The sequence below is a fragment of the Anopheles moucheti genome, chromosome 2 (genome assembly GCF_943734755.1).
Source record: "Anopheles moucheti chromosome 2, idAnoMoucSN_F20_07, whole genome shotgun sequence".
Taxonomy (NCBI): Eukaryota; Metazoa; Arthropoda; class Insecta; order Diptera; family Culicidae; genus Anopheles; species Anopheles moucheti.
The window spans coordinates 40,018,862-40,034,548 of NC_069140.1; the positions used below are offsets into that span (position 1 = coordinate 40,018,862).

The 15,687-nt window shown below is 44.5% G+C and overlaps 1 protein-coding gene across 1 annotated transcript in view; it reads right to left on the reverse strand.

Annotated features, from left to right (window-relative positions):
- LOC128309605 (uncharacterized) overlaps positions 1-15,687 on the reverse strand; it is a 98,663-nt gene that overhangs the window by 35,913 nt on the left and 47,063 nt on the right. The window contains exon 4 of the mRNA XM_053046042.1: positions 9,075-9,164. Within this exon, the coding sequence (XP_052902002.1) occupies positions 9,075-9,164 (90 nt within the window). The remainder of the gene's footprint in view (positions 1-9,074; positions 9,165-15,687) is intronic.

Here is a 15,687-nt window from a genome sequence, read left to right on the forward strand (position 1 = left end):
AGACGTTACAAACGGATGCTGATACTGTTTGAGTGTGTGTTTGTGTATGTGTGTATGAGAATGAGAGAGATGGTGCACTTACGCAGCATGTTTTGCGCCGCATGAGGCCAAAGTAGCCTCGCGCACGGGCGCGCGCTCGATCGCCCGTTTGTAAACTTCACCTGGCGCGTTTATTTACGTGCGATCGTACCGAGCTGAAACCGATCAATCCGATCGCATCCGGACGCCCGGCAAGAGGAGTACCGGGGGTGGTTTGGTTAGCGGTTTTATTATTCTGTTTATTATATGCAGACCCGATTAGCGGTGATTATGATTGTGAGCAATCATTTATTGGCTTCCTACGCCAATCGTAGGGGCTTCCAGTGTGTACAGCTGCAAACTGCTGGTACTACCGCTGCGGACGAGGTTGCTGCTTTCTGAAACTATCTGAGGTGCTAGTATTTGGTAGCAAAGGATTAATACCTGCCTGTTTAATGGTAATGTGCTCTAGTATTGCAGCACTATGACACTATCTTATACGAACGCCTGACAGGAACTTCCAGTCTTTTTGCTCATTATCGTAACAACATTAAATATCATTTAATGTTGCTTCATTGTGTTCGATTTTAATAAAACTAAAGGAAATCAACTCTTCGAGAGAATAAAGTGTTTCAATTATATTTTTAAACTCATTTGAAGGAGTTATAAAATATAATCTGAGCATTATAATACACACAATTTTTTAAGGGTTCGTCGCTTCATGTCTACTTGAAATCTTTTCCTCTGTCATCGTATTGCTCGTTAATTCCTCTACCAAAACAAATCGTAGGCAAACAATGCAACCATTTCTGAACGTGTTCCAAATCCTCTAATCGCCTATTTCTCAATTGGTGTACGTAGTTTTTTTTTCCTCTAATTTGCAGCACCGGTGCGACTACATTAGCACAAAATAGCATATGAAAAACTTAAATTGCGCTTCCAGGGGTGAGACGATGGCTGTAAGCCGATGGCTCTAAGTAGATTTACGGTCGGAGCGCCAATTAATTATCTCCGCTACTTAAATGCCCAGGAGAATGGTACACGCAGCGGAAAGCTGTGCTATCCAACTCCTTAACCTTACCCATCATAGCACAACAAACTCTAGGAAACGATCTCGAATGCGCCAATAAGACCCTGATTTCGACGCAGACCAGCACACGGGGCGTATAACGAAACGCGCGGTGGCGAGATTTGTTTTCCTTTCGGTCACAAAACTGTTCCGGCCGTTAAGCTGTCCGTACCGCCAGCGCCTGTATGCCATTTGCCGAAATGATTGCAATAAATTCACTTTTCCAGCACGGTCCACCCGGTGACATAATTCAGGAGTGCAAACCAATAACAATATCGGAGCGACAACGACAGGGGGAAAAAAACGGAACTATTAGCATTATTTATTTGGTTCGGCTGCGTTGCACCGCCTAATCGGCTTCGTGGGTTTTGCGAAGAGACGATTAGAAAGGTTTCGAACACTGCGCTGTGTGAGTGGGAATTAAGAAAATGAATGATTAGGTGGTGGTTGCTTAAAGACACTTTTAGCAACACTAGATCATGGTTTTTTGTTTCATTTGCGAATTTCTGATCTGACATTGGGTTTTTCGTGTTTGCCAATAAATAGCAGTTGACATTAGTCACATCCTTAATGGATGTTGTTTTCTATAAGACTCTTGTATAACATCAATTTCATACCATTTTGTTTCCTCGTTGGAGTTAACTGGTTTAAAAGTGGACTCATAGTTCAGAATGAGTTATTAATATAAAATACGACTTCTAATTGACAAAGAGTAAGCGAACTTTTCAATGACTGCAAATATACGCTCAGATCTATATTCAGTGAAAGTTCAGAGATGATCATTGAAAAAATATGATGAATTATATTATTTTTATTTTAGATATTAAAATAACGGTAAGCTAAAAATTAATTTTTAGTCTCTTTTATGTACAACATTTCTTTTAAATTATATTTTTCGAGTTGGTTTATGTTGATAACATTTTTTAAAAAATGCAGTCGTTAAAAAAAGATTTCTGCAGTAAATAATTCAATGCAATGTTTATTCATTTTAACTGTAGTTTTGTAATTGTCGCTTAATAATCGTTCTGTCGGTACGAATACCAACCGTACTAGGGGTAGCCAGCAGATTTAGTATTCCTGCTGTGACAACCACTCCTTGCAGCTATCAGAATTAGAAAGAAAAAAAAGCATCTAGCTGGAGTTCTGTTGACCCACTCGGGAACCGCCAGGCAAAATGTCACCAATGTTTCCAACGGCCAACCTTTCTGACGGCGTGCCCTAAATGAACACGAGTGTCCCACACCGGGAGTTGGGGCCCGCTTGGGGACACTTTCGGTTTCGGCAGAGTGCCCGCGCACCAAGGACCCCCAGCGAGTGCGGCGCAAGTCTGCGCAACTACGGCGCGCTAGCGTTTGGTCGAGACTCGGTCCGTTTGTAACCTTAACCTCAATCGCTGTGCGCGTTCGATGCAGATGGAGACGGATTTCGCTTAGGGATTGGTTCGCGTTGTACGTGTGAGTATGTGTGTTTTTCTTTCTGCCGTTTGCCAACGGTGACCTAAACTTCACCTCGCGTGCATTCCTAGTTTGCCCGGCTCGGAAACGGTTCGTTAGGTTTCAGTCGGTTGGTGAATTATTTATATTTATTCAAAACCGGCCAAATCCACCGTGCACATCATCTCGCTCGGGGATACAGCATCGCGGCACAAGAGCGGGCACGGGGAAGTGCAAATCCTGGGCAGCGCGAAACCTCAGCACCCTCGGTGCACATCCCACGGAAAGGAAAGCCAATCGGTGGTAGCCGGCCACGGCAGAAGGTGACGGCGGTGAAGCCAAGCAGATGTTATCAGCGCGAATCAGGCAGGCGCAAACAATCCACAAGTGCGCCCTCGAGAGTTTGCGCCCCGTTTGTGTGTGAATAGGGGTGCGCTATCCAGCGCGCAGCCGTGGTAGCAAATCTTGCGTTTGCGTCCGCGTCCAAGATGCACGGGGGAGGTTCAGCACTTTAGCAGAATGGGTCATTCGAAGTGCGGCCGCGATCGTCGTCACGGTTGGCGATGCCGATTGCCGATGTCTAATGAGCCTTCACGTGCGGTTGGAAACTTCGATCGATCGGTCAGACACTGCACACTGATAAGCATAAACGCGACGAGCTGTGGATTGGCTGATGCACACAACCGGTCACACATACACTCACCTTCACTAGACGGGGGCTACGTTAGAACATAAATTAACGTGTCTATTAATTGGTCGTTAGCGGCGTTGGGAACGCAGTGTCGAGTGGAAGGTTCACAAACCGATGTGCATTCCGTTGAAATCTTCTCACACAAAAAAAAACCGCTCATAACTTGGGTCGTGTTTGTGCATTGATAGCGCATCGATGGAGCTGGAAATTGATTGTCAACCAAAGGGGGCCAAGCTTGTTGGTTATGCTGCTAACCCACTTTAGGTGTGCAGAAAAGCTCGCAAAGCTCCTCATGCTTCTCATGTAAATAATTTAACTTATCAAACCACTTACACCGAGCGTAGTCTGTGGATTAATTTCATACCCAGAAACAGCTTAGAGGGAGGAATGAATGTCCATGTGTTCATATTATTTTATTTCTCCAGTATGACGGCTTTTGCCGTATGAATGTATATGTGTTCAAGTGTAAATTTTCAAAAAGTTTTAATTTTATTGTATTTACACCAGAATAAAGGTTTATTTTGGGTGCCAAAGGGGTTGATTGTTAATGTTTAATTGATATGCAGTTCTTCGAAACATGTAACCAAATTTGTTAAAATGTATACCAACGAGATGATTATAAATTCTGAACTGTGAGCAAACTGAAGGAAACTGCTGATTGTTTAGAGTGAAATTTGATAATAATTAATCGCACCTTAAAGCCTCTAACGAATTAAATTGAGTTGAATTAGCGTGAATTGAAGGTCCTCGCGTTCACTGAACATGAACAAATCGGTTTGTGCGTAGATTGCTCGCAATTCGTTATGTTCCATCGGGATAGATTTTTCACGAAGGTAATCATTTTAAATTTCTTTTAATTCTTTGTGCGTTTAATCGTTGTGGTGCTTCAAGGTGAAGTGCAATATCACATGACAAAGGCTGATATAATTATTGATGGCAGACATAAAATTTAGAACGCAACTTTAGGCTTGCTATCAGATTTAACCTAACCAGAATAAGCAATAACTTGATTGATCATCCGAATTGGACGAATGTTGAAACACAAGCGACCAAAATATATCAGCTTAATGTTAAGATCCTGAGGCCTATTATGAGATGCACATAGCAGTGGATGTCAGAGGATTACGTTCGAAAGAAGTATTTTAGCTTAAATTTCACATTGATCATTTAAGTATCCCTTCGAAATAGTTCTTTCTTCTACATTCAAGGAGTTAATGAATCATTCGTAATTCCAACGGTAGATCATATTGAACGCTCTCACACGTAAGCATTTACTGGCACGTATTGCGCCTAGATATGTTCGGGTCCGTTCACTATCAGCGCCCGTCCAATTGTCAACACCTCTCCTGTGGGCCAACATCAGCAATCACGGCACTGTGCAGCAAAATCTACACACAGCGACACATGGCGACACCGGTGACGCTAATATCTTGCCACAGGTATCAACGGTGCACGTATTTTGCATTTACTCTCAGCGTTCCAGAGCGTTGAGTCCATTCTTCCCAGCCCAATCCGTGCCCAATCCAGTGCCAGGCACATTATGATACATTGCGGACACCCTTCAGCCTGGGGAGCTAGCAGGATGCAACGCTCATGGGTTCGCTCCGGGTGCGGTACTTAGCATACAATATGCTGTAAAATCCGTGCAATGCCTGATTCGCTTTCGCCTCACCTTCAGCGCAATTGTCTCGACGGCGTACCGATGGCGCGTTATCATACGTACGCAGCAGTACGGTACATACACTCCCGCGAACAGTCGCGTACACACAATCGCTTAACAGTTTAACGCGCCCGCTCGCCTGCTCAGCTGTATGTGAGGAAAGAACAATATTTTTCGGACGACGCTTGACCAGACCTGGACGCATTATCACACTTAATGCAAACCGTAGCGCTTTATTTACCCCGTCGCCAAGCGCATGCACTTCCCGTTGGCCAGATATGTACGGCCAAGATCGGCACCTACCCGTTTTCAGCGTCACACAACCATTGTGCTGACCTTTCACATAGTTCACATGCAAAAACCCGACGCTCAATGGTTACGGGGAGCAGCCGTTACTTAAGCAACCCAAATCGGGTCCCCGCGTCTGCCCAAGTTGTCGTAGAAGCTTGCCGGCTCCCGGAACAGATGTGTGCGCGTTGCTGTAAGCCGAAGCGGCTGAGGAGCTACCACCGAGTTTGCCAGGAATGGAGCTTTGGAGTGTGTCATGCGTTGTCATTTATCGTCCCTTAACCGCCGGCGGAGGTTTATGGAAATATGCCTCTTTTTTCCTAGAACCAGCCAGATGTCATATATTGCAACAGCTGTCATGGAAGGATCACAATGGACGTAAGCGACGAACCTTACATCGCATCATAACTCTGCGCACTGGACCCGGAGCACGCTGACAAACTGTTTGCTGTCATTGTGGGGTGAATTAAGAGTTGTACGAGATTATTTAAGACCTCGGTTTAGATTTACTTTCGGGGATGATACTGTTGGAAATTCGCTGTTTTTTTAATGCTCGTTCGATTGCGTTTTTTATTACTTAAAATATCAATTTTGAAAGAAAGAAATAGTTAACAAAAAATTGTTTAACTTTTTTTGCAAAATTAATTAAGCAATAATTACTTAAATGAGGATATTTACAGTTTTGTTTACATGCCAGACCGACTTGGCCTCTCTCAGGCATCGATTCAAAACGTTTCCAGCCATCGATCGATGTGATGAGAAATATAAGACATTTGTAACTGAGAAGCCTCCGCATTCTCGAAGCATGCATTTACATCGACAGCCTCCATAGGGTGCAACGATAGCGTTCGTAGAGAGGAACCCATGACGGTACGCCAAATAGTACATACCAACAGACAAAAATTGCTAGAAGAGAGCGGGCCATAAGATACAGGGTGTATTCAGCCAAACGATGTCTCCAATCAGCATAGAGATGTCAACGTTTTGCATGACAGCTGCTGAGAATTTGAATAATGTTGCTGTGATCGGTTGGCAAAGGTTGTGCGGTTGGAAGGAATGTATTAGCGAAAGGATGGTTTGGTGATGTATTGATGCACGCGGCATGTTGAAACATTGTGCTTATGTTAATGGGAATTTGTTAACTTAAGTAATTATATACTTATTTATGCTGTAAAAGCAATATCTGCAGCATGGACAATTTTCATTGAGGTAATTTGCAATAATTATATATTGTTCTGTTTTCTGTATGGTATTTATGGTGGAATTTCTTGTTTTGTTTTGCTAACAATATGTACACTAAACAATCAAAAATGTAATGTACTAGCTAGGAGATAGATAGGAAGATATAAAATTATCATAACGCATGAAAATGAGCAATTCTTGAGGAATCTCGCATCCATAGTTTTACGACGTGTTTGAAGTGCAATAGGGTCCAAGGGCGATCCTTGCGGTTGGCAAAATTGCGCTTCCGTGCTCAATTTGGCGTGAAAATAAATTGAAACACTAATTTTCCATCCGCCAGATTTGAGTTTGTGGTTTCCCTGGACCTTCCCAGCTGCACCTCTGTTGCCACACGTTGATAATGAGAAAACAAGTAAAGAAAGCAAGAAAAGTGTGTTATCTTCCGAATGCTACATCGGTTGCGGTTTTCACACCCATATCAATTCACAGTGCCGCAATCTCGCAATGCTCTTCCGTGAGCATTACCATCCCACCTGCAATTGCGGTGGTTTTCCTTCGGCTTTCGATCGATTTAATACAATTCATTCCGCAAAAACCCGGCTAGATGATGCACGTTAATCAGCTTATCAGCCTGTTAATCATCGTCACCTCTCGCCAGACAGGTTTCGGTTTCGAAATGCGCATTGAAACTGTACCGTGGCGTCCTGTTGTGACCGAATAACATCCGCCCCGGTATGTAAATTGGTCTGCGCACCGTGGGGTACATTTTGCGGTCAGTGTCAATCCATCCGAATGGTGTGGTGAGTGAGACGAATGATTCCGTACAGAAGGTTCGCGTTGCGAAAAAAAATAAATAATAGTGAAGCCAGCGAACGATGCAAAAAAAAAAAACAGCAAGAACAACTGGTGAACGATATTAAAAGCCAATCCATTATCGTTAGCATCGGATCGAGCATTTAGCCATTAAGCCCGATGGCAGGGTTATGAGTGAAGTGTGCCCTTCACAGCGGTCTGTATCGCTCGGCTTGCCCCAAAAGTGCGCATTTTACATCGCAAAGTTAGTTGATTTGTTTTCCGTTTCACACCTCGTTATCGCACATCCGACGCGGTTCAACCATCAGCGGACACCGATACCGATTCCGTGTGCTTTCCTTCCATCCCGGTTTCGGGTGCTCGCCTCTTGGGCGCGCATGTAGGTAGTTTCATAAAACCCTTCCCTCCCTGCCAGTCGTTGTCCAGCGTTAATTCTGATTCAAACACGTACCCCCGACGGAAGGTGGGCCATTTCACACCAGCACCACCCGCGCTCGGGGTGGTGGTGAACAAACTGCAACAGCTGCTCGTGAGATGCGTTTGCTGCCACAGCTGCTGTTGCACTGACACTTCACAATAATCTTGCCAGACATAATCATATTTTTGCCTTCTTTTTCATTCGTTGCACCGAGATCGAGAATGATTTTTTTTCTGTCTTCCATATTAAAATCCTTCCTGCATAAAATGAAAGCAGAAAAAAACGCCATGTAAACGTAGCGCATTGCCACCACCATCCACCATTTGTCGAGTGCTCATTCTTGAATTCCATTGTGCAAAAAAAAAGGCGAAGAATAAACATCAAAACAATCATATTTCACAGGCGCACGAGACTTGCGCGAGCCGAGATCGCAAGAGGGATGCGCTGCACACAGGGGATTCGCGTTTGGTTTGGTGTGAAAGGTTGTAAGAGCGTGCGCGGTAACCGGCCAGGAGGGCTCGCCCGATCGTCAGTTGGTCAGCCGTCTCAGCGTCAAGAGTCAAGAGGTGACTCCGAAATTGTTTCCCAGGAAGCGTTCCAGTGGTGCGGGGTGCCATCAATAAGGCATAGCAGGAGGGGGGGAGGGTGGAGCGGAAGGGTGAAGCACCAAGGAGTATGCGGGGGATTGTAATATGATCGGATGCGCTTTTTAACAAATTGCCGTGGTGCGAAATTTAAGATGATATCTTTCTCGCCTTTTTCGCGCGACTCACTCCGGCCGGTCCATTCGAATGGTTTTGTTATTGTTCCTCCGTGGACCGTGCTGCCCTTTTATATGCGCCCAGCGTGGCCATTATCGGGCGGCTTCCCGACAACCCGCCCAGCAGGGAAGGAAGTACCCGAATGCAGTTGTTTTTTTTTTTGCTTGCCAGGGGACGTCCTTTTTGCCCGGTTGTGGTAAGTGGACTTGTGGTGGTTGGCTTTTTTGATATCGGAAAGGCAATGCAGTAGGTGCGCGGCCGAACGGTTCGTTTAGAGGCGTAGAGGTGCAAGGCTAGCACGCAATTAACGCGATATTTACAATGCAGAAAATGGGATCCCGTCAGATTGCGAGCTGTAGGATGAGGGGAATGCGACGCGTCACCGGTGACATGAATGGGGGATGACGTGGAGGTGAAATATACGTTGGGGATTGCGCGTGTTTTTCAAAGTGCCCTAAAACTATGACAGAAGTTTTAGCATCATTGTGAGCAGTGTACGCTGGAAACAATCAATTAACATTAAATCCATCCACCCTCAACGCCTGAACCATTTTCGTCCAATGGACCAAAGCCCGGTAGTCACCACTGCTAGCGAGACTGCCTTAAATCTGGCATTAACGTTAATAGACTAAGTCTACTTCGGGTTTGTCGTTGAGTTTGTCTTCATCCAAAGGTCCCACACACGTTCAACCAAAACCAATGGATGAATCATCGATTGCGTCAAAGATCCCCGAGACTTACCATCGAGTGGCCCAAATATTCGGCGGCATTATCCGAAATGTACAGCAGCTTCCCGTTCTGTGTGAGCATCATGAGGAATCCAGATAGTGCCTGAAATGGAACGGAGTGGAATCAAATAAGAATTAAAGGGGAAAAAAACAAAACCAGAACCAACGAACACGGGTGGAAGAACGAAAGAGAAAACGGCGCATTAATAAGTCGTTCCGTATTGTTCGCACGCAAGGTACGATTAAATTGCTTCCTCTTGTGGGCGGAAGGCATGGGGTGGCCAAACGGGGGAAACCAATATTTTAAATCCCCGATCGGGTAAGGACCGCCGGTTTGACATCTCGTCACTTTTCGGCCAGCCACTTACGTAAACCTGACAAATCATCAAATTTCCCAATCAAATCAATCTCCGCACCGGTGACATTCCTGCGCACGGTCCGACCAGGCCGGTAAGCGGACCGGTAGACCCGGCACTGCTGCTAAAGCCTCCCATTTTCGGGAGCCTTGTGAGAGCACCAGTGAGGACACTGTTCACACGGGACGGCGTTCATCCCGTCCCGTTCCCATACGATTGCCAATCGTGCTCGTAATCGTAAAGGGCGCATCATAATCCGCATCATGCCCGGGCCAGCATGGCGGTGGCGCATTCGGTCACTTTGATTTGCTTTATCTGTAAGAAATTTCTTTCCTCCATTTTAGACCGGCGTCACATGTGACGAAAGTAGATTTTGAAGTTGATCGCCTGCCGGGCTCACGTGCTTGCAAGTTCTCAGCCACTCTACCATGCCATTTGGACAAAAGGGATTCGGGTACGGTGGGAACCGGAAATCCTTTAAATGTGTCGGCCGAAGAAATGTGAATTGTAAGTTGATGTGCAAATCGTCGAAAACGGGTTAAATGTTTGATGTTTGTTTTGTTTTTTCGGGCAAAAATATTTAATGGATTAATTCTTTCAATTTCGTACAGTATTCAGCTTAACTTAAAACAAATGCATATGTTAAAAGTAAAATATAATATCTTTCATGAAAAATGTTTTATGAAAATGCCAAACTAAAGTCGAAAATATATCGCGTCTAGATTGAGACAAAATCCAATTCACCGCAACGATCACGCTGATGAGAATCGCAAAAATTGCACTTTACCAATCTTACGGAACCCATCTCCCATCGCTCTCCCACATCCTGAGTTTTATACACATCTGTGCCGTGTGAAACAATCGATCAACGATCTGTTTTTTCCCATCAGGCACATAAACTAGCTACTCGAGTAGCACCGTCAGTAGTAGCTTATGCTACGCTGCGTTCGAGCTAGGATTCGAGAAGCGAAACCGGTGGGACCAACGTAACCATTACCCTACCATGCTTATGACCCGCGCAGGAGAATGGGTGCATAATGGGAGCTGTAATTGTTGAGTGCAACAGTTATAGAAATAAATAAATCTATTGGCTGTGGGTTGAGCAATTGTTTTTGTTTTCTTTCTCCTTTTCGAACCACCGATTCGATGCGGATCGTACTCGTAACAGACGATGGAAGACAAAGTGGGATAGGATCGGTGATCATTGTCGATGAAATAAAAGTAAACAATAATCGATTATCGATCGGTGTGCGCGATGATTGCATGTGATTTGGGGTGAATTGCGCGATGCATTTGCGCGTTTCTTCCATTTGGTTTCTACTCGAAACGCTTTGCTCTGCAGTGAACGACTGGTTCATAACTTGCTTGTGTACGAGCAACTGTTTGCTGCTTGATGTATGTACGTAACGGTGAAGATGGGATGCCATTCTCGTGGGCTGAATAGTCGATATATTTTGTTAGAAGTTAACTAGAGGGATCGCTAGACTGTAGCGCACTGTAGCTGGGAGAATAATAAGACAATTTCACATCCTCTTTAAGTGTGTCACTTTGCTTAACTTCGCTATTGTTATAACTTACGAGCATTTAAACTCCCATAAGTTACGATGATATCAGAGCTGCTGCGATATCGTTGATCGCAAGCTCAGTGATCAATGTCCTTCTGTACCTAATCCACAATTCATATGAAGCTCGGAGCGGTCGGACAATTTGTCATGCAGTTGACGGCAAATGGTAAAAATAATAGAAGCTATGTGAAACATTGTTTGATGGGTATTTTTATTCGAGTCCCGTTTATAAGGGGTACATCCCGGAGAGTTTCATGTGTGAATGGGGGTTTCCCTCCGTACGGACAAAAAGGCGGCTACTAACTATATCCGGGTGTTGATCAATAATGAGATTTTGAAAAACAAAATCCCAATATCTTGAGCATGCATCAAACAGGACGTGATGGTTATGAATTGGAAGTGAACCGGCTTTAGAAGTACTATTAAGAAATGTGAGAAATTGTTTAATATAATATCGGATAATGATGTCCGAATAATTGTTAACAAGTAGATTTACAAAAAATGTTTATTTCCACAAGTTTCTTATGACTTTTTAATATTTTCATTTTAAATTAAACCATTTGATTAATATATTAAATATTTTTACTTTAGATCGTCTTTTGTCTACTAAATGTTTTATTTAAACAAAGCCACTTTTTCCCTGCACGAAGTAAAACTCTTCCCCACAAGTCAATTCCAACGCCTGTCAACACTGTAACAAACCGTATAAATGGATTTTCATTCACTCGCAAACCATCGTTAAGCCCCACACTATCCAATTTAGCAAAACGAAAAACACAACAACAACAACATATTTTTAAAAGCAACAGAAACATGTGTGTGCCTCTTGCGGTTCAGAAGAAGACAACGTAAAAGGCTCGCTGCTGCCAAATGATCTACCCCATCAAAACCAACCAGGCAAAGCGTTGCAGTTTCTTCGGAGGCTTTGAAGAATTGAGCTGCGACGCCACACCGTGGAAGACCGTGGAAACTGGGTCAACTATAGGGGATGCTTTTTTTTTTGTCGCTGAATACTACAGTGGCACAGTGCGCGCTTTGTTGGGGATTGAATTCTTCGTTGGGTGGTTACGATCCTTTCTTATGCCACATTCGTTGTTGTTTTCAAAGAGGAGTTTTAATTTTTAATGTTAACAGCCTACAAGCAGTGCAGTACTGTTTAGTTCCATTTTTTTTGTGAATTTATTTAAGGATCGATGGAATATGTTTGAAATGTGTATCATAAACAAACTCACTCAACTCGGCCATATAGACCGAGTATAGCCGTTTTGGGAACCCATTTGCGAAGGTAATATGCATATGAGTGCTTGCAGCAATCTGCACCCTTAAATGGTCATCGTGGACATCGTGGAGGCTCTAGTTCATCGAGGTCCCAGCCCAGCGGCTCGGCAACTCTGAACCAGTGCTCTCCTCGCAAGGAACGCGTTGACCCTCGGACATCGTGTGAGGCTCTATTGTTCAACCACACCGTTTGAAACCGTTCGTATGTTTCCCTGAAGCAATCTTCGACATTCGTCATTCCTATTTACATTTCAGTGCTTCAAAGATCAATTTTCCATTTCACATCTTCAGTCTCATCGCGTTTCGAAAACGCCGTCTCCCCACCCCCTCGAGATCGTTTTTTTTTTCCGCAGGCAAAAATGATAAATTCATTGTTAATGCAATAAATATAAGAAAATGATCGTAGGGACCTACGTCCCAAAAAAGGGATTCCCGTTGTTTACGTCGGCCAGTTGACCACCCAATCGCAATCGAGAGTAAGCCTCGATTAGCCAGGCACTCGATGGCGTACGAAGATCGGCGTGCGCAACAGAGACAGAAGTGGCCGTGGAGAGAAATGGATGATTATGATTAATCGTTCCATTAGACGCATTAGGAAATGTGACTGAAGCGGACGTACAGTGCGAGTTCCAGACGCGATCTGGTCGTCCTCCGGCCAAGAGCGTCACCCATTTTGGGATACGGCTTACCACGGCACGGGTGAGGTAATTCGTTCGATTGATTTGGGTTTTTACCTTCTTTCGGCCCAAACGCTAGACACACTGTTTCGGAGCGGCCTGTAGCAATGGTTAAAGGCTCAAGTCAAAACAAACCGCACCACACGGTACGGTGGAGGTGTTGATGCTGCCCAACCGAGGTGACGGAAAAAAGGACAGGAAATTGGTCGACCAGGAATGAATGAATTGGCAACGGCGACGATACGGTGCCGCTAATCGCCCTTCGTGGTAGGGGTGAAAATGGCAAACGATTTCGCCCTTTTTTGACGTGCGACGACGACGAGCACTGCTATCCGATGGCAAGTAATTACATCGGGACGGACGGACTTTATACGGCCACTTTGACAACAATCGAGAATAAGTAGACGATAGGAAGGGAAGGACATGCAATCTCAAATGGACGACAGGTTGCGTGATCTAATCGATTAGCTTTAGATGTGAGACACGTTGGTCGCACAGGAAACGAACGAAAGTTTCGATGAGTTTTAAATGCTTGATAATGTCAATTCAACTGTTATTGAGCTTCTCCAAGTCAGATTACTAAATACAGCTTGATGTTTGTAGATAGTTTTTACATTGTACCTTAGGCCAGTTTCACTGCACAATTGCGACAATGTTTAAAAAGTTCCTCACAGCTATAATGTTCCCAAACGCTTCAATTACACCATGCGGAATTTACATTGTTCTCAAGGTTGCATAATTGCACTCTTATTGTGTGTTCATGTGACTGCTGCACAACAAAGTTGTAACTCTTGATTACTTTGGTCACTTGGGGTCCAACTCCAACGTCCACCTTCAAATGCAACTTTGCGGAGAAAATTATATCAAGGGGGACTTTTGAATACTACTCAAAATGAAAAAAATAGAAGCCGATTAACTACACAATGCGATAAAAAAAAGCTTTCAGACTTACTTTGCGTCGGTTGAAATGAGTCTTTTCGGTGAAGAATTAGCCGTCGATATCGATAGCGACAGCGCGACGCAGCTGGAAATGGGAAATGAAATTGATCTTCCGAATGGAAACAGCGATGCATGCCCCAGAACGAGGAGCAAGCAGAACAAAACAATCACAAAGACGCTGAAGCCTGGCATACGCAAAGCTGGCCACCGAAGTTAAGCTTTAAAGTGGTAACGTGATGATTTCGGTGTAATGCTCTCCCTTCACTTCGCAAAACGACCGGACGTGGGGGCTCCGGGGATGGGTTTCGGGCTAGCAGGACTGATTTGAAGACTGATCGGAAAATGCTCCCAATGTTAAGTTCCTCGCCCGAGTTTGGGTTTTGCGGTTCACCGATGCGTGCACTCTTGCTGGCCGTTCGGTTTTTGGTGAAAGTAAAGCCGAACACCGCAAGGAAAGCATCGTGTGCTGTTTGTTTTGCAGCTTTCGGTAAGGATTTTGTTTTAATTCGTTCGTTTGGTTCGTACGAAGAAGTGTGTCCGTAAATGAGCTCGTCATAAATCACGACCAGCTGGGAGGTGAATAGGAGCCATCTACACGGGGGCGAAGATCGATCCGACATTGTTGGGAGTTCTGGTGGCCGGTGCTTTGATTGGTTGTTCGCTGAGGCAACAGCAAAGACGTATCGTTTGACCACACAGCAGTTGAAGTCGAGAAATCAATCATGTGTCTCATAGTCTCGCTGTTTTGCTAGCAATAGTTTGTTTTTAGCCCAGTCGAAATAAAGGGTGTTGTACGGGAGATGTGAATTGCGGTGAGAGGGTGCAAAGCGATGTATACAATGTTTCAAAACAGAGTTAGTTGATCATTGTACTTAACATAGATAAAGAGAAACAAATTATCAGCTCAAAGGATGTTTGTATTTGTTTCTAAAATGTTTTATAGAATTGTACATCATTTTATATTAACAAATCAATGTGCTGCACAGCGGGAAAATCCATCCGTTGGCTGCCCCGGTTACCGCACTCGGTTGTGCTAACGAGTCTCTCAGCATCCCCCAAAAAAAAGTGGCCCAATTTCTCAGCACCACACATTCCCCCTAATCGATCCAACCATCCTCCGCCACCGTATATGTGCTTTGCTCATCAAAACACTGGCTCAATCAGCGGCATGTCACGTTCGGGTTCGTTTCTATCCCACCGGCCCACAGAGAGCTCAACGCATGGGAACCAGCGCATATCATCTCCCCGCTGTGGGAGGGTTCAAAACATGGAAACCAGCCCATTTCCTTCATCTACCGCACAGCTACGCACAGTATGAAAATCGATCAATTATAATTACAACTCATCGGGCAGCCGGACAAGCGCTCCCAGCATGTATTTAATTTTTGGACTGCGCGTTCGATTTCGCAATCGAAATCCGGTACTGTAAGCCGACGCAGCTTTTCTTTCTCGAGCATTTCCAAAGAAACTCCCATCACCCGCTGATGGGTTTCATTCACAACCTCCTTCTTCCGTCACAAATTGCATGAATGAAATGTGGCCACTGTGGTTTGGCGATGAATGAACTGGTGCCAGCAAATGCATCGCGTTCACACACAAAATCAATCACGTAGATTAGATCCTGTGTGTTTTTTAACCACACACGCAAAGGGCACTACGCCTTCTTCCGGATGCTGCAACGAAAGTGTTTTCCCATCAGTTGCAGACCGCCATAAGGATGTGGAGAATGCTTTCGCATGTGTGTTGGTGTACATATGAAAGTGAAAATAGCATTTCTCACCGCTGGCAATGGCTTTAATAATCCAACCAAG